At 41.8% G+C, this 21,051-nt stretch overlaps 1 protein-coding gene across 15 annotated transcripts in view; it reads left to right on the top strand.

Moving 5' to 3' along the window:
• ABLIM1 (actin binding LIM protein 1) overlaps positions 1-21,051 on the top strand; it is a 296,293-nt gene that overhangs the window by 261,257 nt on the left and 13,985 nt on the right. For 7 of the 15 annotated variants that reach the window (XM_054508405.2, XM_054508403.2, XM_064595299.1 and 4 more), the window contains 8 exons: positions 604-733; positions 2,923-3,042; positions 10,929-11,033; positions 12,743-12,790; positions 15,562-15,708; positions 17,899-17,990; positions 19,204-19,309; positions 20,633-20,697. In XM_054508405.2, coding sequence (XP_054364380.1) covers positions 604-733; positions 2,923-3,042; positions 10,929-11,033; positions 12,743-12,790; positions 15,562-15,708; positions 17,899-17,990; positions 19,204-19,309; positions 20,633-20,697 — 813 coding nt within the window. The remainder of the gene's footprint in view (positions 1-603; positions 734-2,922; positions 3,043-10,928; positions 11,034-12,742; positions 12,791-15,561; positions 15,709-17,898; positions 17,991-19,203; positions 19,310-20,632; positions 20,698-21,051) is intronic. The other 8 variants (XM_045878917.3, XM_064595302.1, XM_064595300.1 and 5 more) reach the window with 7 other exon arrangements.

Below are 21,051 nucleotides of genomic sequence, written 5' to 3'. Positions count from 1 at the left end.
GGAAGTAGAACTTCCTGGGTTTAAGCCCACCACCAGCTTGTTCTGCAGGAAAATCAACTTAAGATGTCACCAGGTCAGTGTGATGGACAGTGTAGGTTGGCAGCCAGAACAAAGGGTACGATTAGAGCCGGGAGGCTGGCTCTGAAGCAGGCTCTGCCTGTATGAGCTACACACCTACGCACTGTCTCTTACCTGCTCTGAAACATCCTGCATTTGTGGAGACGAGAGGTCTATACCCTGTGTTCTACCTTTGTTATTATGCAAATCGGGTGAAACGATGAATATACTTCGTAAAACTGAAAAGCACCATATCAATGTGGCCATTGGGGTATCCTCTTTTTCCCAGAGCTCTATCGACACGGGAGTTTACCATTTTACATCTTAAAATTTGGGTAAATGCAAGAACTACGGGTTTCGAACAAAATGCATTAACCACAGAATGCTCCTTTGCATATGTATTGAAGGATATGGCCCTAAAATGTATACATGAACAGGTCAGCATGACAGTTCCCAGGCAACCTTTGTAGAACTGGCTGTCACTTGGACCCAATGATAGCCTGAGTGTGTGTCTTATGCTCCCGCGTTCTCGCACGTCCTTTCCAGGGCTACCAGGACTCTCGGGACCGGGTGATCCATCGATCCACCAGCCAGGGCTCCATCAGCTCCCCCGTCTATAGCCGTCACAGCTACACTCCGACCACATCTCGCTCTCCCCAGCATTTTCACAGACCTGGTAAGGGTGCCTGTCCCTGAGATTCACTCTGTATAATAGTCTGTATTGCAGTGTGATTTTTTTTTTTTCCCCTACCACTGATAGTGTATTAAAAATCCAGCTGCCAAAAAAAAAAAAAATCCAGCTGCCAAATAGATCTCCCCTTTTCCCAGGGGAAAAAAAAAAAGAAAACTTATATCCAACTATAATTTGTGTTATTTTATGATTATATTCATTATGATTTATTAAATAATTACATCTTGACAGTGAACAACGGGAAGCCAGGGAGATTTTTTTTTTCCTTTTTTTAGACTTGAAGAAAATCTCATCACTTTGAGACTAAAAATGAAGATCTCCAAAGAAAATACTTTGATGGGCCTTTTAGGCACATCAGCATCATCTAAAATCCACAGCATTAGTCATTCGTTGGTGGGTTTGCCATGTTTCCCCGAACCAGGCACAGGGTGTCACTAAACATGCTTGGTTAAGCACCTTCTAGAAGGAAGTATTATATGCAACCTCGGGGTTGTGTTTGATAACTTTTCAGATCCATTCCAGCCCTTAGATTTTGAACCAGACTTGGAAAACAGAAAAACGTTAGGCAATATCAAACAGTAGTGGACTTCAGGTGACCTTCATCTGTGCACAGCGTAGTCCCTATCACTATTAGTGGGTGTCTCATGTGTGGAATAGAAGAATGGAGATCCCAGCACGGATCCAGGGCTCCCTGAGAAGTAGATTCCCAGAGGGAGACTCTGGCCTTCTAAACAACTCCGGTGGCAGCGAACGTCTAGGAAGACTTCCTTTTAAGCGTTGTGCTTCCGCACAGGCACAAACTCATTCATGTGCTAACTTATTTGATAAAATAGAACCAGAGGAAATGAACGGAATATAAAAAGGCTGCAATCTGTTCCTTAAAGCCATAGATTTAATGCATATAGAAGATTGATTTTTTACTATATGAGTCTTCAATAATGTATAATTTTCTCTAGGTCATAAATAGTATTTGTTGAGTTATGTAAAATGAGGGTTTTTCAAGAAATGGATTCTTTTCTTTTTTTTTTTCATGTGCAACTACGTTCATTTAATTCATGCTCTGGACCTGGGTCTGGACTTAAGCCCTTGTCTGTGTGGGAGACAAGAAATCCTGTACGCGGTCACAGAGACCACGGCCATGACCTTGTCAGAATGACGTGGGGCTACAGGGAAATCGTTGTTCCATGGGCCCCTGAATAGTGAAGGGGTGGCCAGCCAGGGACATTATTTCCCTGAAAGATCATGTCGCTGTTGAGCACTGAAAGTTTTCGTCTGTTCCAGTCATGGTTCCAAAGCCAGCAGGCTTTAGAACATTCCCCATTCTAAGTGCTCCTCCTCCTTTTCACAATATATTATGGGCGTGCATGATGCCAGTTATTAGGGCTTATAATTATTTTTTTCAAGATCTACCCTTGTCAGGTGAAGCCGGTGGGGTTCTGACAGCAGGGCTGTGGTCAGTATAGAAAACCTCTGATTATCCACTCGGCGGGTTCTAGATGCCAGGTGATGGTACACGTTGCCCATGTCTGGGTTTAGTTTTAATGGTCCATTTTCCTTCCAAGATAACGAAGCTTCCGTTCCCCCCCCCCCCCTTCCTGCCACCACGCAGTTCTCAGGATCCTAAGCAGCTCCTCACCACCCAGGGAACACAAACAGGTTTTCCTTCTACAAAGGCAAATAAAATTAAACCGCTAGTGGGAGAAGTTGGCAGCTTAAAAAAAAAAAGAATATGACCCTTACATAGAAGTACTTCTTTTCGATTCTTAAAATGTTATCTTTTTTTTTTTTTAACGTGTTTCAAGGGTTCTGTTTTGTCAGGTGCTTTTTAAAAACAGCTATTTCTGAGTCTAAATGATGTGCCCAGTACTGGGTCAGCAGTAGCCAGTGTTATCCTGACAGAGAATGTCCTGGTGGCCATTCCTTCTCATAAAGCCATTTATTCTCAGAGAGCGACTCTGTACCAACCCGTACCTGTTTGCAAATTCTCCCCACTTAGCCTCGCCCTCAGCAGGTGCGTTCTTAACCCTTTTGCCTTCTTCCTTTTTCAGACTCCTGATTAACGTTCTTTGTTTTCCGCCCCCCTTGGAATGATGATGTTGTCCCTGCTCCTGTGTTAATTTCTGCTCTTCTTTTCTGTTTCCACCCGGCCCCGCCCCTGACTCCTTGCCGCACAGAGCTGCTGTCTCCTGGTGTGCAAACGTTGTCCCACCTGCGCACCAGCAGCCTCAGCTCCGCCCACAGCGACTCCCGCCCCAACTCCCCCTTCCGACACCACTTCATTCCCCATATCAAAGGTAAGGAGGCAGGCTTCTTCAGGCAGCATCCCGCAGAGTGGAGATTTATTAGCACCCTGGGAAGGCTAATAACGTGGATCTCCGGGAGTTAGCTCCCAGCTTTCAACCTCTCCGCATGCCTGCGTGTGTCGTGACCACACCCAGCGTCTTAGAACTGGCGTGGCATCTCTCCACAGGAGAAATACGTCATTTCTAAGGGCTCTAGATGAAAAAACAGGAAGTATGTTTAAGACCATTAGATTTATTACCCACCGCTTAGGAAAAAAAACCATATATTATCATTTTGTTTTTCTGTGTGTCAAAAGCAAAATATAATATATAGTTGGGGTATTTTCCTGGTTTTGGTATGTGATGTGGCTCAGCAAATCATACCAGCATTTAGCAACAAATATGCGAAACTTGTCTTAATGGTGATAAGCCACTTAACCACTTAATGATATTAAAACATTTGGATAGTACAGAAAGATCTGTGGCAATGTAACTTAAATTTCTCTCCTCGAGGCAACCCTTAGGGTAATCCATCCTCTTTTGACTGGTCCTGATTTCTGCATGATGCAGAAGAAGAGCTTTGCCTTCTGTTTTCTGTTTCTGCCCCACATCCCTGCCCATTCCCTTTATGGCATCCCCATTGTTTTTCCGCGTTGTCTATCACGCTTCTGTAGCAGTCCTCAACCGGGGCTCCTGTTCCCCTCCATGTGTTGGGGGATCCAAGAGCCCCGAAGGGGTGTCAAAGGGGCCATAATTTAAAATATGTATGAGCTCCCAGAAGCATGCTGACTTGTTCCGTAGTCTTGACTTGAACCAAATTAACCAATGACAGTAGATGAAGGAGGGGAGTGGCAGGCAAGCACAGATACTGTTATTGGACTTGAGACAGACCTAACAGATTCTGCCCTGTGATCCAAGTGCTCACATCCTGAGCACTGCTTTGAGTAGCCAAAATGTTGTTCTAGTTGACTGAGCTTTCATTTACAGTCTACCCAAGTAATTTTCTTACTGCTCACTTGGATTTCCAGCAACTGAGTTCAAAAATATAGATGTACTGCACTTAATCAGCATGCCGTTATTTTTATGTATGCTACTTTAGCATTTTCTATGCTGTAAAAATAATGTTGCTGACATGCTTATTGAAGACACACATTATTTGACATTGGCAAAGAGATCAGTCTTTTTCAGTTGGAGCCGCGCTTTCTAAAATTCTTGACAGATTACTTACAATTATTATTGCTATTTAGTATGGGGGGGCTTTAGAGAATGTTTATAAAACTGTGAGAAATTATTTAAGAGCTTCAGAGATGTATTTTGAAGAGACTTAATATAGAAGCCCGTGGCCCAACCAAGATTTGTTTGCTTCTAATATGCAAGAGAAAATAGGTTTTTATTTTTATTTTTTTTATTTATTTATTTGAGAGAGAGAGAATGAGAGCGAGCACATGAGAGGGGGGAGGGTCAGAGGGAGAAGCAGACTCCCTGCCGAGCAGGGAGCCCGATGCGGGACTCGATCCAGGGACTCCAGGATCATGACCTGAGCTGAAGGCAGTCGCTTAACCAACTGAGCCACCCAGGCGCCCAATAGGTTTTTAATTCAAAAATATAAGCTGCCTTGTTTGGATATTACATGTTTCATCTTTCCGAAGAGATGCTTTTTGTAGGGAGAAAAATGTCACATGCCCTGTAAAGTTATACACAGTTTGTACAAATAACACATCATGAAATACCAAGACTCACAAAACCTTCTGTCTGTGAGGAGCTTTATGGAGAGTTGGAATGCCCAAATGGACACTGGAGTCCTAGGTTTAAAATATTATCTTTGTCCTGTGCTAGCTGTAGAACCTTGGATTATTGACTTAACCTTTTGAGTGTCACTTGCCTCCCTCATCTGTAGAACCTCTCCTAGGTCATTGGGGGTACATGAGGTCAAGTGCCCTGGTGTGTAGTAAGCACTCAGCTCACCTTGTCCGTGACATTTTCCCCCTGGGCACGGTGTCCTTAAAGCACTTTTCATTACATCATCTCATTCCATTCTCTGGTTAAGGGGCCCTGGCCAAGGGCTCACACCTAGGGAGCGCTGCACCAGGACCAGACCCCGGGCCTCCCATCCCCTTGTGTGTTTCAGTGTAAATATACATGAAGGATAATTTTGAAAGCAAACTTCTTTTCCATCTCTGTTTAGCTAGAAAATTGCATTCTTGTTAAGGCTAAGACAGACAGCTGCTTTCAGTCATTTAAATTTTTCCTTTTCAATAGGAATACCAAATAGTAACAAAAATTACGTACATTTGTGTGCCCAAATGGTGCCTTATTAAAAATGTAGATATACAGTTGACCCTTGAACAATGTGGGGATTAGGGGCACCAATCCTCTGTGCGGTGGAAAAATCTTTGTATGAATTTTGACTCTCTAAAAACTTAACTACTAATAGCCTACTGTTAACCCTTACTGATAACATAAACAGCCAATTAACACATATTTTGTATGTTATATGTATTATAGATTGTATTTTACAATAAAGTAAGCTAGAGAAAAGAAAAATGCTATTAAGAAAATCAAGAGGAAAGTATATTTACAGTACTATACCGTTTACCAAAAAATACCCACGTGTAAGTGGACCCATGCCATTCAAACCCACGTCATTCATGGGTCAGAAGTACATCGTTTTCTGTCTTCAGACTGAATTTGAACTTTTTGACACAAATATTGTGGTTTTAAATTGTAGAGAGCATTAGGCCAAGAGGGATTAGCTTGACCCTGAGCCCACACGTAAAAAACATCTAATGATCTCTCTCCCATATGCCTATAGTTCGTTCCTATAAAATAGTTTGCATACATCAGATACAAAATGTAATGTACATAACGGTATATGCTTAGTTTTAAAATCAGATGCGCTTGTTGCTAAACTACGAAATAAATCATGGAGAATTAAAGATATTGCTTTAAAAGCCTAATATAGTTGAATAAGTGAAAGCTGATTCTTCAAGGAATTACTTCTTGGTTATTCTGAAAAACATGTGTCTGTTTCCATGGAAGTCCTCTCCAGCACTTGGAAATTTCAACATGGGGGGCATTTATGGCCATTGGAGAAACACCATCTAAGGCATCTTCAAAGTGGAGCTAAGTCCACCATGGCTCTTCATTTAAACATTCACTTTTTATCGTGGAGCTTGTCTTACAATCTTGGGGCCGTTATTCTTAAAACAAATGAAAGCCAGGCAGCCTGAGGATGCCAGGGCGGGTTGTAGGTCCTTTTCAGGAATGTGTAGCTAGAAGCAGGGGGCCCCCTTGCCACTCCGGCAACCAGAAGTGCAGCCCTCCTGCCCTCCACTTTCTAAGTCCACATCCCGGTCTTTTTCTGACGCATGGGCCCAGGCCCCGGCGTTCATGGAGCTGAGGATGCTGCATGCGTATAAAGCTAAGATGCCATTCACGGGCTGTCTCTCTATTCTGCTGGCTTCTCCATCCACGTTCTGTAATGTCCATTTTGTTTCCTGCTGTGTCTTTATTTCTGTTCCCTGAACTCCCCTGCAGCCTCATTCAGTGCTGGTATGTCGTTGGGCCATGTGGACAAGTGCGTGCTTAGATTTGAAAAGCTTTTCACTCTGTTCTGGGCTTTGTCTGTGCTATGTTTGCTGAGTTTCTCTTCCCTCCCCTTTGAAATACTGTTAGACATTATGTTCCGTGTCCACGACATATAAATCAGATTTGTGACCAGGAGGGCTACATATATTAAGTCTCTTTGAAAGGAATCTTTGCTGTTCTGCCGTAGAAATGATTTGCTCTGATGCAAATAATTGACACTTGCTGAAGAAAACCATAATGCTTATTGAAACTTGAGACAAGAACCAGCAATCCTGAAACTCTGTCATGAAATTTTAGATGCTGCCAACTTTAAGGTCCCCTCAAAATATTCATTTATATTTTGGAATGTAAGCACTTAGAATCCAGAAAACCAGGCAACACTCCAGCAGGTGCCCCCCTGCTGGTACACATGCTCCGCCATTTTGATTTACTTGTCTTGGGATTTGTCACTTGGGCTCTCGGGGTACCAGAAAGAAGATTGAAAGCAAGGACAGAGCGTTTGAATATATTAAGCACAGTAAGAATCCTGCAATTGATTGATCTCCCATGACTGAAAAATCGGCTTAGGAAGCTGATAGGGAAAGAGCTAAAAACGAAGGCTAAGAAATGTACATACACGGTGGCTTCTCAGCACAGTAGCTAAGATCACTAACAACTGAGCGTCAACCAATACAAGGAAGGACTTATTTAAGGAACAAAATGGCTATGAATGTGATAGATACAGTATTCTATGACATATACACTATTATCTGTAAACAGTATCTACATTTCCAAGCTGATGATGATAATGATGATGGTAAGATCTTCCGTATATGATCTTTCATCTGACACCATATATATTACTTTGCCTAGGTAATGCACTAAGTGTAAAAATAATGTCTTAGGGCCCTCCTCAGTTATTTCCTTCTAGAATGGAGTTAAAGTTCTACCACTTCAAGATAGGGTGTTTAAGTTAGAAAAAGGAAAAAGGACTCATCTTGAGAATTTTGCTTTTTCTTTTAAAATGCCAAAAAATGGGAGCACCTGGGTGGCTCAGTTGGTTAAGTGTCCAACTCTTAATTTCAGCTCAGATCTGGATCTCAGGGTCGTGAGTTCAAGCCCCGTGTTGGGCTCCACACTGGACACGGAGCCTACTTAAAAAAAAAAAATGCCAAAAATGTTTAATGCCTTTGGTATTTCAAGGGCTAAGAATTTGGTAACTAGCAACAGTACTCTGAGACCTTGTTCCCAGTGAGCCATTGTGATGTGTGGAAATCATATTGAGCAGAATCCCTTAGATGGGTGCGTTGTTGAGTCTCTCTTTGCCTAGTGCTTTAAAATGTTTTGTAGGAGGTTTTAATTGATTCTAGTATTAAATCTGTTTATAAGGACTTGAACATAGTAGTGAGGCTTTTTGTTTTTTTTTTTTAAAGCAACTAGAAAGATCAATGGTTGCTGAAATAGGCAGCCAAATAAAGAACTATGCCCAACAAGAAACAGCATTCAGCCAGAATTCGCCCATCGGGAATTCAGACAGTCACTCCCCAGCCTTTAAGAATCATCACCAATATCTGAGAAATGATGGGCTCCTACTGCCACTTGCCAGGAGAGCATCTCCATGATAGATTTTTAATACTTGGACAAATGCTAATTCTAATAACCTTAAACCTTTGCCTCCCATCTATGCAGATATTTTTGTGTGTGCATGCCACTGGCTAATCATCATCAAAACAAATTTAATGGAGTTTCATCCAATTAGATATTGTCACCAAATGTGAGAACATTTCCCTGAGATGTCTGATGTTCTTCTATGCACGCAGGAAGGGTAGAGTTGAAGGGCAGAGGGCAGTGTGGTTCAGAAGCAGGAGCATCCAGTGCTCGGCATATGCAGAAAGAGTTTTCAAAAGACAACCTCAAATAAGGCGAGAAAGCTGTCTTTCTAGACCTTCAATTTTGAGAATAGTTCACAAGAAATATTCTGTTTTTCAATTATGGATTACTCTTGTGAATAAGTTCTGATGTTTACAGGAGTAAAGCATTCCTCTGAAGTGAAATAGTTAAATTGGGGTTATTGAGGATCTAGTGGAAAAGTGCTGAAAAGGAGATGCCATTGTGACCCTGTTGCTCAATACTAGCATCTGTCTGCCTTTATTCAAGAGCAAGGTGAAGGTTAATCCTGCAGTGGTGCTTACTAAATTCGGCCATTAATAGCTCAAGAATTCACAAGTAGGCTATTTTCAGTCATTCATTTGCAGACATTTATAAGGCACCTGGTCTTGGCCAGGCACTATGCTGAGCACAGAAAGATGAAAGAGACCTAGTTCTAATTCAGCCTTAGATTTAAAACAAGATTTACTTCTACATGTAAACCACATTCTTCCTTCCCCTGCTTGCCTCTACCTGTGTCTTTTCGTTTTTTTGAGATGTGAACTAGTTATTTCTCATTAGAAGAGTGATAATAAATGAAATAACTTTTTTAAAAAAATTAACCTTTTAATAGATCAGCAGCTTGGGGCAAAGCATCATAATTTTTAGAGGCTAATATCTGATTTAAATAGTAAAGTCTACATAATAATGTATTGGAAGCTAGACGTGAAACTGACTCTTGAGGGAAAAAAGAGAAAAGCTTCAGAACACGATAACCAAAAACCTGGAATCTAAACTGAAGCCAGAAACAAATTCAGATCTCATTTGGAAGATCTTGGTGCCCATTCAGTATAGATGCGTGCTCTGGTTAACCTAAAAATACACATATTGAGAAATTAAAACTGTAGTAAGCGTGTTATTTTGAAACTTCAGCAATTGATATCTTTTATACTTTGTGGGCCGGATTTAGAACAGCTTGGCTTACTTGAAGAAACCAACTCGTGCTCTGTTCTCTGAAGATCTATGATTTATTTCATATTGTTAGCATTAATTGATAGATAAATTACACTTTATGAAAACTTACAACTTTTGTGCATCAAAGGGCACTGTCAAGATAGCGAAAGACGACCCACGGAATGAGAGGAAGTGTTTGCAAGTCATCTATCTATCTGATAAGGGACTTGTACCCGGAATATATAAAAAAGTCTTATGACTCAGGAACAAAAGCAGGCGCACTTTAGTTCATTAACTTTTGATAGTCCCCTACACCTTCTGGTGTATTCTTGGGGCAGATGTTTTCTCAGACATGAGGTAGGAGGATACTTCAGGGCAATAGCTGATCTCTGACAGCCCAACACAGGCCTCAGTTCATCCTGGTTGGAAGGGAGTGACATTGGCCTTGGCCACACTCAAGGCCAAGTGCCAGCTAGCTTCTCTGGCCCCTTCCCTGTTCTCTCCTCCAAGAACACCGTGCTGTCCAGCCACGGTGGCCAGGACTGTTGTTCCTACACACCATGGCCCTTCATTCCTCAGGACGTGCAAGCCCTCTAGAGTCTAGGCCTGCTCACACCTCGGCCCACCCCCCCACCTGGTATATTTACTCCTTGATGCCCTGCTCAGTCTAACATCTTAGCTCTCTGAAAGAATTGATGGCATTCTCGCCTGAGCAAGCATGTCCATATCATAGTCTGTCTCCTTAGGTAGCTTCTGAGACCCACCCCCCTCACGGGCAGGGATGACATCTCATTCATCTCCCTGTCCTCAGTCATAGCTCAGTGCACAGCCATGGTAGATGTCCGGATTTGTTTCACAGATGGAATTGTTGGACTGCGTGGAGCCTCAGTGGAGCCTTGGAAGAGGCAGGTTGGAGAGAGGTCCCAAAGTCCCTGGGAGAAAGGGCCTGACTGTATGGGATATATTGCACAGTGAGGAAGCAGAGCATTTGCTTCAAGTGCAGGCACTTTGCATTGCTAAGGGGAGGGACTAGGTGATCTCACAGGCTCCCAGACATAGCCTTCCATTTAGAGAAATCTACTCCAGCCTCTGCCATCGTGCCCGAAAGTGACTGTTACTTGGGCTTGCATATCCCGCCCCTTCACATGCTTGGGATTTAATGTCTGACAACTGACCCTGAATCATTAGCAAGTGACCTTCCGTGACTCTTAATGTACTTTCCATCTAATCAGTTTGCTGCCCGCTCACAGCCTTCAACCGCATGCCATTGGAATGACTCCTCCTACCGCTAGCTGCTTTTAACCCAGTTCCACGCAAACTCGAGGCTCTCCTGCGGAAAACTAAACCTTATATCACCTTGTGAGCCAAGTTGATAAATTGAGTTTGTTTCTTTTGTTTCCCCTTTTGGATGTACCTCCTTCCGGTTTGTTTTGAATTTTTATTATGCTTGCTTTGTTTTCTTTATTGCTGTCCCTTCTCTTATTTTGTTTTCTCCATTCTTCTCATTGGAGGCAATGAGCCGTCCAGCGGCCGGAACTCCCCTCTCCCTTACCGGCCAGACAGTCGTCCTCTCACTCCAACCTATGCCCAGGCCCCTAAACATTTCCATGTTCCAGGTAGGAGCTGACACGGTCTTTGTCTGGGTGTCCTGTCACGGTGTAGAATGTAGCCCTGTTACCTGTCTCGTCTCATTCCTCACGCTTTCTTCATCGGGATGCACACAGTCGACAAACCCTAAATTGCACGATCTGACCCAGAGGGCCTTTCAGAAGTTTGGGATGTGAAATGCCAAGGATTGTATGGAAGGTTTAAGTTTTCTCAAAATTTTTGAAGGGGGGTGGGAAGCAGAGAGTGAAGGAAGGAGGGTTGAGTTGCTTTGTTTTGTTTTTATAAAGATTTTGATTTTACCTGTATATGAGTGCCCTTTGAAGTTATCACTCTGTGGTTTGGTGTCATTGACTAATTATCACAATGACAATCTACTTATCTTCTCATCCTTGAGAATGAACCACAGCATCTCTCAAGAGTACTTTTATTTTTTTCCTGTTTGTCTCCAGTGTGGAGATTCTTTCTATGGACTTTTCAGAGAAGTATAAAATTGGATCAATTGGTTGGTCCTTCTGCAATGTATAACCAACTGACTACCTTCTTAGCCCACAAAGATATCTTGCAATTTAGGCTTGGTGCTGTAAGCTTTGCTGAAGTCATAAGCATTTGCTGTCACGGTACAAATAGTAATTTGCCATCAAGAACTGGAAAACTCAGAACCCATCAATATTTTAATGTTTAGGTCAACTCAGTTTTTAAGGGCAAGATTGGCTATCAGAGGTCACGATATTTTTTTTTTCCATTGGAAGTACATTGTTTTGTTTCTTTTAAGCTCCTGAAAGTGGTTTAATAAATTACCTATTATTAGGACACATATTTGGAATCTGTAATAGTTTTTTTTCTTTTGCATTCCAAACTTACCTAATAAAATAGGAAAGTTCAGTGAGATTCATACCGCTAAGATAGAACTGCCTTTTCAAATAAAGCTTCACTGAACCTTGAAAATCAGTGTTGTACATTTGCAACCTTTTTGCGTGAAGAATGTCCCCACCAAGATACGGTGCCCAAGATTCGGGGGAAGCAGACCTTTTGAAATTTCCTGAGTATTTGCAGTCAAAGCAAAACTGTAGCATTATCAAATGGGGTCCTGTATAAATAAATGAGTAACATTCAGCATCTCTTTTCCTTCCTTTCTTTTTTTTTTTTTTTAATAAATTTGACCTATACAAGTTAGGATCCTCTCAAACATTCTGTCAGCACGTCAGACAAGCCTTGCACATAAAAACTGTTTCTATGTTTTAAAAGACTACTCTTAATTATATTACATTGCGTTCCACTGTTCCACTCATTAGTTGAAAAGAAATTGAGCCCCTGGTATCTACTGCGAGCTCAATTTCTAGACAGTAGCAATTTGGGGACCTTCCCCAAACTGGTTATGTCTTCCTCACCACTAGATCCCGTCCTTCCACTGCTTCCATTTCTTCCTGTTTTAATCACACTTTTAGTGAAGTACGTATTTGCAATAAATGGCTCATGAATTAGTTACATCTCTATATATCCTAAAATGTATTACAAAGGATTCCATATCACTTGTCTGTAGTAATTCACTCATTCCTGGAACTTCTTCCCGTAACTTCGATCTTTGTAATACAAAAGTTAACCTTCCGGGTTGTTTTTATTCAAGAGTCTTCAGTTTGGTTTGCCTCTCGGTTGATCTGTTTTTCCCATCGCTGAACCGGTTCCCATAATCACACACCTTTGCTTTTCATTTCCACAGATCAAGGGATCAACATTTACCGAAAACCACCCATCTACAAACAGCATGGTAAAACCCGCTTTCCTCCGCATAGCTTTTAAGTAGCGGTGCCCGCAGAACTTTTTGCTGTCCTCTGAAAGGCTTTTCTGCTGCTGCTTTTGAGAATCAAAGGGGGGCGCCCAGCGTATTATGCCTTTATGGGTTCCTAAGATGAAATTATTGTGAGATTGGTTTTCCTAGAAAGAGAACGCTTAGCTTGGTTAGGAAGCTCCCAGGAATTCACAAACACCTTTTTTTTTTTAGCATCAAATAATTTAACCAGCCTCTATAATAATTGGGATGAGCTTCTAATTAGTTTAATTAAATTCGTGAAGGCCAGCTACCTAGAAAAATTAACTGGACTAAGCCTACATCAACTCGACTGTCCAATTCCCCAGTTTCTTATGGGTATGCAGATGTCTGTGCCTTGGGGTGGAATGGACAGGACACACTCCCAAGTCCTGGCCTTTCCCTCGATGGTTCTATGATATCATGGACACAATTACTCTGTCCCTCAATTTTCTCATAGGCAACAACCAGTGAGTTAGGCCAGCTTGTCTCTGAAATCCCTGCAAACTAAAATCACTAACATGGATTTATAATTGTGTCTTCCTTTTCTGGAAATAAAGAATTTTTAAACCCAGGAAATCACATTACCATAGGTAAATCACATTTCCCTCCACCATTTTTAGGTCTCTGTAAATTAGGTGCTGTAAATCTTTGTGAATGGATAGAAAGCCAATACTGGTCTTCAGGTGATTTCAGAAAATCGTACACAAAATGTGCCTGGAAATTTGAAGGCTGCTTTTAAAAAATCTAGTTGCCATTAATGAGTCCTTAAGGATTAGGATGACATCAAAAGCAAAGACAGTGGAAAATGCACAAGGAAAAAAATTTAGGCCAATATTCTAGGGGGAAGAAAGACAATGTCCGTATTGTAATGGTTCTAGAACTGTGATTTTTTTTCTTTTCTTTTTGAAGATTTTACACCATGTGCTTGCTTTTTTTTAAGTTTGTTAACATTGTTTTTGTTTGTTTTTTTATGGTTTAATGTCTTCTCACCCACTCATTAACATGTGAATGTTTACTGACTTCACCAATTCTAATGCGTAAGTACTGCTTGAAGTCATGCTTTTTTTTTTCTCTAAATTTAGGAGTGAGACTCCAAGAGTTTGGTTTATCAATGTAGAAACTGTTTTTATTACTAAAATCTCTAAGGCCCTGCCTCTCTAAGCAAAAGTAATCAAATAATTAAGATTTAAAGAGAGTAGATCGTGTTAGCTTATTTATTTGAAAGAGACTGGCTTTTTTTTTTCCTGAAATGCTCTCTGACTTGACTCTTTCTTTGTCATCATTAAGAGTATCTCAGTCAGAGTGCCTTCCCGAAGGACATTGTGCAAAAGAGCAGTTCCATGGGATAGAACAAGATGGCATGCCAAAAACGGGTGTCTGGGCCCCCGAAGCATTTGGAAAATGCTAGATTTAAATAAAGTCACACTTTTCTTTTTTTTGTAATGCAGAACATCTCCGTCTTTCAAATGCTAACCCATGTTGTCCTTCTTTAAGAAGAAGATGTCCTTTGGAGTGTTTTCCAGGCTGAATGTTTAATTTTTTTCTCATGAGGTTAAAGAGTCCGAGAAACACTACTCCATGCTTGGCCAAGACTTCACCCCTTATGAGTCTATAGGGTGACCTTGGTCAAGTCGCTTCAGGAAACCGAGACCCAGAAGGTTACTACAAGAATGGGGAATTCGAGCTGAGGTTTCAAAAAAATTATTTCCAGATTTTAAAATATGTGAGCCCAGGAAGTGGGGAGAGTTTTATTTAAAGCGTTCTAACTCTATTTTGAAATGTTTAGTTACATCCCAGGCCAGTCTGCCAAATTAGCCAGAATCAGGGTCTGACCATTAAACCTGGTTTGTTTTGTTCCAGCTCTGTGATTAGATTTGGAACTCTAAGCCAGGAACTCCTCTAAGCAGAGCCATCAAGAGCCCTGTGAACTAAGGTCCTTGCTAGTCTGGCTTTTGTTGTTTTTAAAGTTGGATGACTCACTTGTATGTGCAGACCCTTGAGGAAAACAAGGAGTGTTTTGCATATATAAGGCGTCATGTTGAATTCCTACAAGCTGAGTGCGGATTTTCCCATTGCCATATTTCCTAGGACTCAAGACACATATATAATATGTAAGGATTAGAATGAACTGGACAGATGATGGCTAAAATGAACAAACACAAATACACAAAGAGACAAAGCCAGCCCTCTCCTGACTAACAACTATAGTCAAATGACAATGTCATGTTTTTAACTTAGTTCTTTAATTTCAAATTGCTAATTCAAATTTCTAATTACTCTTGAAGAGTGTTATCTGATGGAACTTTCTCTGATGATGGAAATGGTCTACCTTGGTGCTTCCAGTATGGTAGCCATAAATCACAGGTAGCTACTGAGCACTTAAAATGTAGCTAGTGCAACCAAGGGATGGAAGTTTAATTTTACTCATTTGTTGGTTTCATTTAATTTAATTAATTGAAATTTAAGTAGCCATGTGTTGCGAGAGCTAGTATTGGACAGCCCAGCTCTGGAACAAGGCATTTCAGATATCGAATGAAGTTTTGCTTCCTGCAGAACATAAAGAAAAGGAGTTGTCTCTAGGCACCACTGAGTGGCTGGGCAATTGATACTGGTCATAAACAGCTTTCTGGAGTTGAAATTTTTGCCAAAAAACAAGAAAACTGTGTAAGTGGGTTGTACCACCATGGCCTTGCAGACGGATAGCTAAGCTCCCCCTGATTCCCACCTAGATGCAGCTGCCTTGGCAGCCCAGAGCAAGTCTTCAGAAGATATCATCAAGTTTTCCAAGTTCCCAGCAGCCCAGGCTCCAGACCCCAGCGAGATACCAAAGATTGAGACGGACCACTGGCCCGGTCCCCCCTCACTTGCTGCCGTAGGTATGCAACTACTACAGCTAAGCCCCATGGACAAATTGGTAGGAGGTTGCAAAATGAAATGCTTTCCAAATATGCAAGAAAATGTGTCCTATTGTAAAGACTTTTAAGAAAATATGACGAGAGGCAGAGAAAAGCACTGAGGGAGTAGACACTTGTGTGCAAAATGCTTCAAAATTACAAAAACCCAATCACCAGAGCCTTGCTCTAACCAACCCACTCAGAGGCAGACAGAACTGGTCTAAAACGGATGGTTAGCATGGACTCTCAGGAGTTATTACTGCAAAATCAGTAACTCTTGAAACAGTTGAACCAGAGCCTCCTGCCAAGAACATTGTTCTGTCTAATTAGAGTCTGGTGGGCAGATTTACTGAGTGTCCACAGAGGCGTGACTTCTTTCAGTTAAACTTGTTTTAGACTACTTCGGGGTTGTAATGACAATTCTCTTAACAACCAGTCTTAACATAGAAGCCCTTGCACCTTTCTTGCGAGATCACGTTCTCCATCACTAAGAAGGGCTGACACAGAGTCACAGATGCTCTGAAATACTACTCGTGTAAAGCTATTTGATTTTCCATCTATCATTTCCATGAAGTCTGTGCTAAAATGTCACATTTGAGCTGTTTCATTCTTTGCTTTGAACCACAGATCTTTGCTTTAGGACTGTGTCTGTGTTTTTACTGTTTTGTCAGTTGTGAAATCATTTGGCCTAAAAAGTCATATTAGCAAATTCAGAAGCTAATACTGAAAATTGAGTGAGTCAGCTTTACAAAGATATAACTATCTCATCACATTTCTGTTGACAACCTTTTAAAAAAGGCCTTCAATTTTCCAAATTTCCACATTTTCTTCATCATGCTTTTTCTCAAGTTATTTTCTGGAATAACTTCTACAAACAATGTAAGTGGATTTTAAAGCAATCTATGTTTATCCAAATACTTGAAGGAAAATCTACTTCCCTGGGTTTATGATTTGCAAGTACTCTATTGTGTTGCCTTAAGATTTATCTGATTCTTGTAAACTTGTGTCTTTTAGTTTTTATTAGTGGAGATTAAAGAGAGAGCATTCACAGTGACATTTATGATTTTAGGAACCAAGAATCAATCATCAGCTTTTCTCGGCCATACTATGCCCCACGGGCAGTTCCTGGAGCCTTTGGGGTTCCTAGTTCAGTCTTGCTGCTTCAGGGGGGCATAAACAGCTAAATTTAGGGGAAAGGTAGAATTAATACTTTGTTGTTAAAATCATCATCACCAAATGGTTTAAAGCTTTTTGGGTTCCAAAATGAAGAAAAATTCTGGCCCATTAATCAAAATGATAAAAACTGAGACCATTAGTTCAAGTTTATTTTGATTAGATTAGCAAGCTTTCCTGTTTCCTCCCACAGCCAGATTAATCCAAGCAATTTAGGAAAACAATAATTATCTTAATTTTACAACCATTCAGACAGATTCCTCCCTTTCACTCCCTGACTCCCCTTTTCCCAGAAGCTTAAAAACTATAAACGATCTGCTAGATTGGACTAAAACAACTCACTTTTTAAGGGTCTTAACACTATTCATTGACCCTTCAGTATAAAACTCTTTTGTGACCATTTTTTCAAAGGACTGAGGGAAAGAAACATTAGAGACTCGTCTCTTAAAATAAAAATAAAAGCATGCTTCTTAACCAATTAAGGGCAGAAGATAGGGTGACTGTTATGAGGATAAGTCTAAATATTCAGAAAAAGAGAAAACTAGAAGATTGCAAAACGTGTCACAAGGGAGTGACTGTCTTACCTGTTCAATGGTCATGTACATGAATTTGGGTTCCTCCCTGTTTGAAAGCTAACCTCAGGGACATCCAAAGAATAACCCTAGACACCCCTCCCCGATAATACAGAGGGCTCTGGCCAGTGGCCCGTGGGATGACTTAGACCCAATCATAACAGCTCACGGAGTCCTAATTGAGCAGGTCAGTTGTTAGGAGGCCAAAATTCATGACTTACTGGATCCCACATTGAATTGGCCTGAAACCCGAAACCCACCAGTAGGGCTGAATTGGTGGTAGGCTCTTTTTGCCTCGCGGTGTTCACGAATGTTGAAGACCACTGCTGATTTTGCCAGCCAGCCAAGTTGAGCACAGGTGGACTAGTCCTGTAAGATCCCCTTGCCGTGGGGCTAACGTGAGAAGTTGTCTTTGCTGTGGAATTAGGAGCCGACATGAGACGCAGATCTAGCGGCAGAGAGGAAGATGAGGAGGAGCTTCTGAGGCGCCGTCAGCTGCAAGAAGAGCAATTAATGAAGGTTTGTCCTTAAACTACTTTGCTGCAGTCTTCAGTTCAGTTCCCTAGATCTGGATTTTTTGGATGGATACCATGGGCAAGCCACCAAGTGAATGAGAGGCCATCCCAGCCCTCGAAGGGCTGGAAATCCAGTAGGCGAGAGAAGACAGGCCTCTAGTGACCCGAAAGCAGGGTACTGAGTACTTAGTGGGTTCCAGAAGAGATGGCCTGGAAGCTGGAGGTCAGAGGGATATGGAATGTTCGAGCTTCTGCGAGGAGAGCCAGACCGCGTGGGGTATATGTGTGCAGCGCATGTTCAAAAGGGCCAGGTGGAGCCAAGCTCTTCACCCACGTGGTGCGACACCTGCCTTCCCTCGTGCAGGGTCTGCTGAAGGAATTCCCTTGGGATTATTTCTCCAAGGCTTTCCTCAGGACTTGTAGGACCTTGTGTGTCTATCTGAGCTAGGATGGAGGGGATAAAATGGACTGCCACCAAGACGTCCTCATTATACCCACCCCACCGCACCCCCGTCACAGCATCCCAGACCAAAAGAAGGATAGTCCATTATAGCCTGGGGTAGAGGGAGCCAGGACATTATATACTCTCCCACCAATAAGGGACTGATGAATCCCTTCACATGACATTTTCCAAAGCTACGTAATCATATGGGAAATGCACATGATACTAGTTATATGGAGGGAGAGGATACAAAGTTGCATTTATAGCATGATCCCACTTTTGTATGATATGTGCAGAGAAAAATGCTGGATGGATATAAATCAAAATGTAAATGGTGGTTATCTCTGAGGGGTGGATTACGGGTTAGTCTTCTTTCCTTCTAGATTTTCTAAAATCTGTGCAATGAGCATGTGTTCTTCTTGTTTTTAAACAAATCAATCTAATTTCTTTTTAAAGGATACTATCCCCAAACTCCCCTTTGCACATCAAAAATCTCCACACAGTCACACATGCCTCCTGTGGTCACCTGCCGGCACGTCCCGGGAGGGCAAAGGAGGGAGAACATTTTTCTGACATGGAGCTTGGCCCATGCTTGGCTGAGAGGGGTTCAAGGTCCAAAACCTGGCCTATCCCTTGAGGAACCACCAGGCTCTGGCACCAAATGCGTTCAAGCCACTCCACGGTCAGGAACTTTTTGCAGGACCTTCTAAAACAGAAACTGCCATTCTGATGATAATTGTGGGCTTCACTCTCATCTTTCTTCTCTTTGTGATAGCTCAACTCAGGCCTGGGGCAGTTGATATTGAAAGAGGAGATGGAGAAGGAGAGCCGGGAGAGGTCGTCCCTGACAGCCAGTCGCTATGATTCTCCCATCAACTCAGGTGAGCAGCAGACCCACCACATTCTCCCGGCCAAGAGCCAGCCACTGGCCTGCTGGGAGCCCGTCTGGACTGTTCCAGGAGAGGCGGGGCCATTTCTGGTGGAACCTACAGAGTGTTCTACATGAGCAGAAGTATGAGAAACATACTGCCTGTCAACTTAGCTTATGAAGATGCCATAGTTCTTCCTTAAATGTATATTTTCTTCATGTTGGAGATGGGGGAGTCCTTGGATGATTTTAGGGTTTACTACATGCAAGCACTTCTGCTAGACATTGTTCCATTTATTTCCACAACATGCCAATGAAGTAGGTGATATTATTCCCATTTTGTAGATCAGGAGACAGGTATAGGAAGTTTAAGTAACTTACCCAATGTCACATTATTAATAACTAGCAAAACTAGGATTCAGGAGTTGAAGCATTATGACCATAGAGCCCACATGCTGAACTGGAATGCCCTGCGACCTCTCCTTGATGCCTCACTGGCATCGATCTTGGATTGGTGGTTTACTAATCTTTAGAGTTCCTTCTGATCCTGTAGTTCTGGTCTCTAAGAATATATAGTACAGTATCTACATGAGTCAAGAAACAAAGACTTACAAAGATGAAATACCAGGCCAAGGTGTTAAGCTGTGGAGCCAGAATCCAAGCCCAGGTCTGCTTCCCCCAAAGCTCCGCAGTTTATGTGATGTCATGCTGTTGATTAATGGGATGTCCTATCCCATGCCTCTCAGGAACTCTACTGTGGTGAGCCAGGAGAGCATGACAACATACATGGTTGGCTTTCAGGTCAGTTATTGCCACTATACCAATTGGAGCATGAGCTTATGCATCCACATGGCCCTGGCTTTCAATCATTGCTTAGCTATTTATAAGGTGAGTGACCTTGGACAAGGTACTTAACTTCTGTTAGCCCCTATTCCTTCTCCTGTAAAATGGAAATAATATAATAGTGCTGTTAGGGTTGTATTGAGGATTTGGAGGTAAAGAAGTGCCAAGCACCTCTCCCTTCTCCACTCACTAACTGCATCACCCAAATGTGGTGGCCTTTCATGAACATTCGAGCCCAATATTTTTTGGGTTTTTTTTTTTTTCTATTTTTCTATGTATCTTCTATTCAGTAAGGTGGAAGATGCATTGCCAGTTTCATTAGAGAATTGGGCTTCTGGGGGCACCTGGCTGGCTCAGTTGGTAGAGCATGCGACTCTTGATCTTGGGGTCATGAGTTTGGGCCCCACGTTGGGGGTAGAGTTTACTTTAAAAAAAAAAAAAAGCTATTAAGAATTGGACTTCTGATTTCCTTTTTTTACCTTTTCTCATTCAGCTTCACATGTTCTATCATCTAAAACCTCATCTCTCCCAGGCTATGGAAAAAATGGGCTTCATCGGGTAAGATTTCTCAATGAATTGTTCCTAAGTTGATTCCCTCTTCAGTCCTGGTTGAAGTGCTAATATACTGTCTGAATATGTCTGATAATATGATCTCAGTATTAGAATATAATGAAAATTGTAATTCCCCTGATCTGGCGAGTCACTTTGAGTTACAGGCAAAATAAAATATTTCTATTGAGAGAAAGAGAAATTGACTTTAGATGAAAGAATAGCCTGTATCAGCTTGTGGGAAGGCTACATTAATTAATTGTGTGGCAAACATTTCCACACTCAAGCTACAAGTAATGACTTGAGCCCTCATCTCTGCTGTAAAAAGATCGGGAACATTTATGGCTATCACCCTCCCCAAAA

This window comes from Mirounga angustirostris, unplaced genomic scaffold (genome assembly GCF_029215605.1).
Source record: "Mirounga angustirostris isolate CCGP_5_RB_7025 unplaced genomic scaffold, mMirAng1.0.hap1 SCAF_6, whole genome shotgun sequence".
Classification (NCBI taxonomy): Eukaryota; Metazoa; Chordata; class Mammalia; order Carnivora; family Phocidae; genus Mirounga; species Mirounga angustirostris.
The sequence above is the reverse complement of the archived record's forward strand: the minus strand, read 5'-3'. Positions and strand labels throughout refer to the sequence as shown.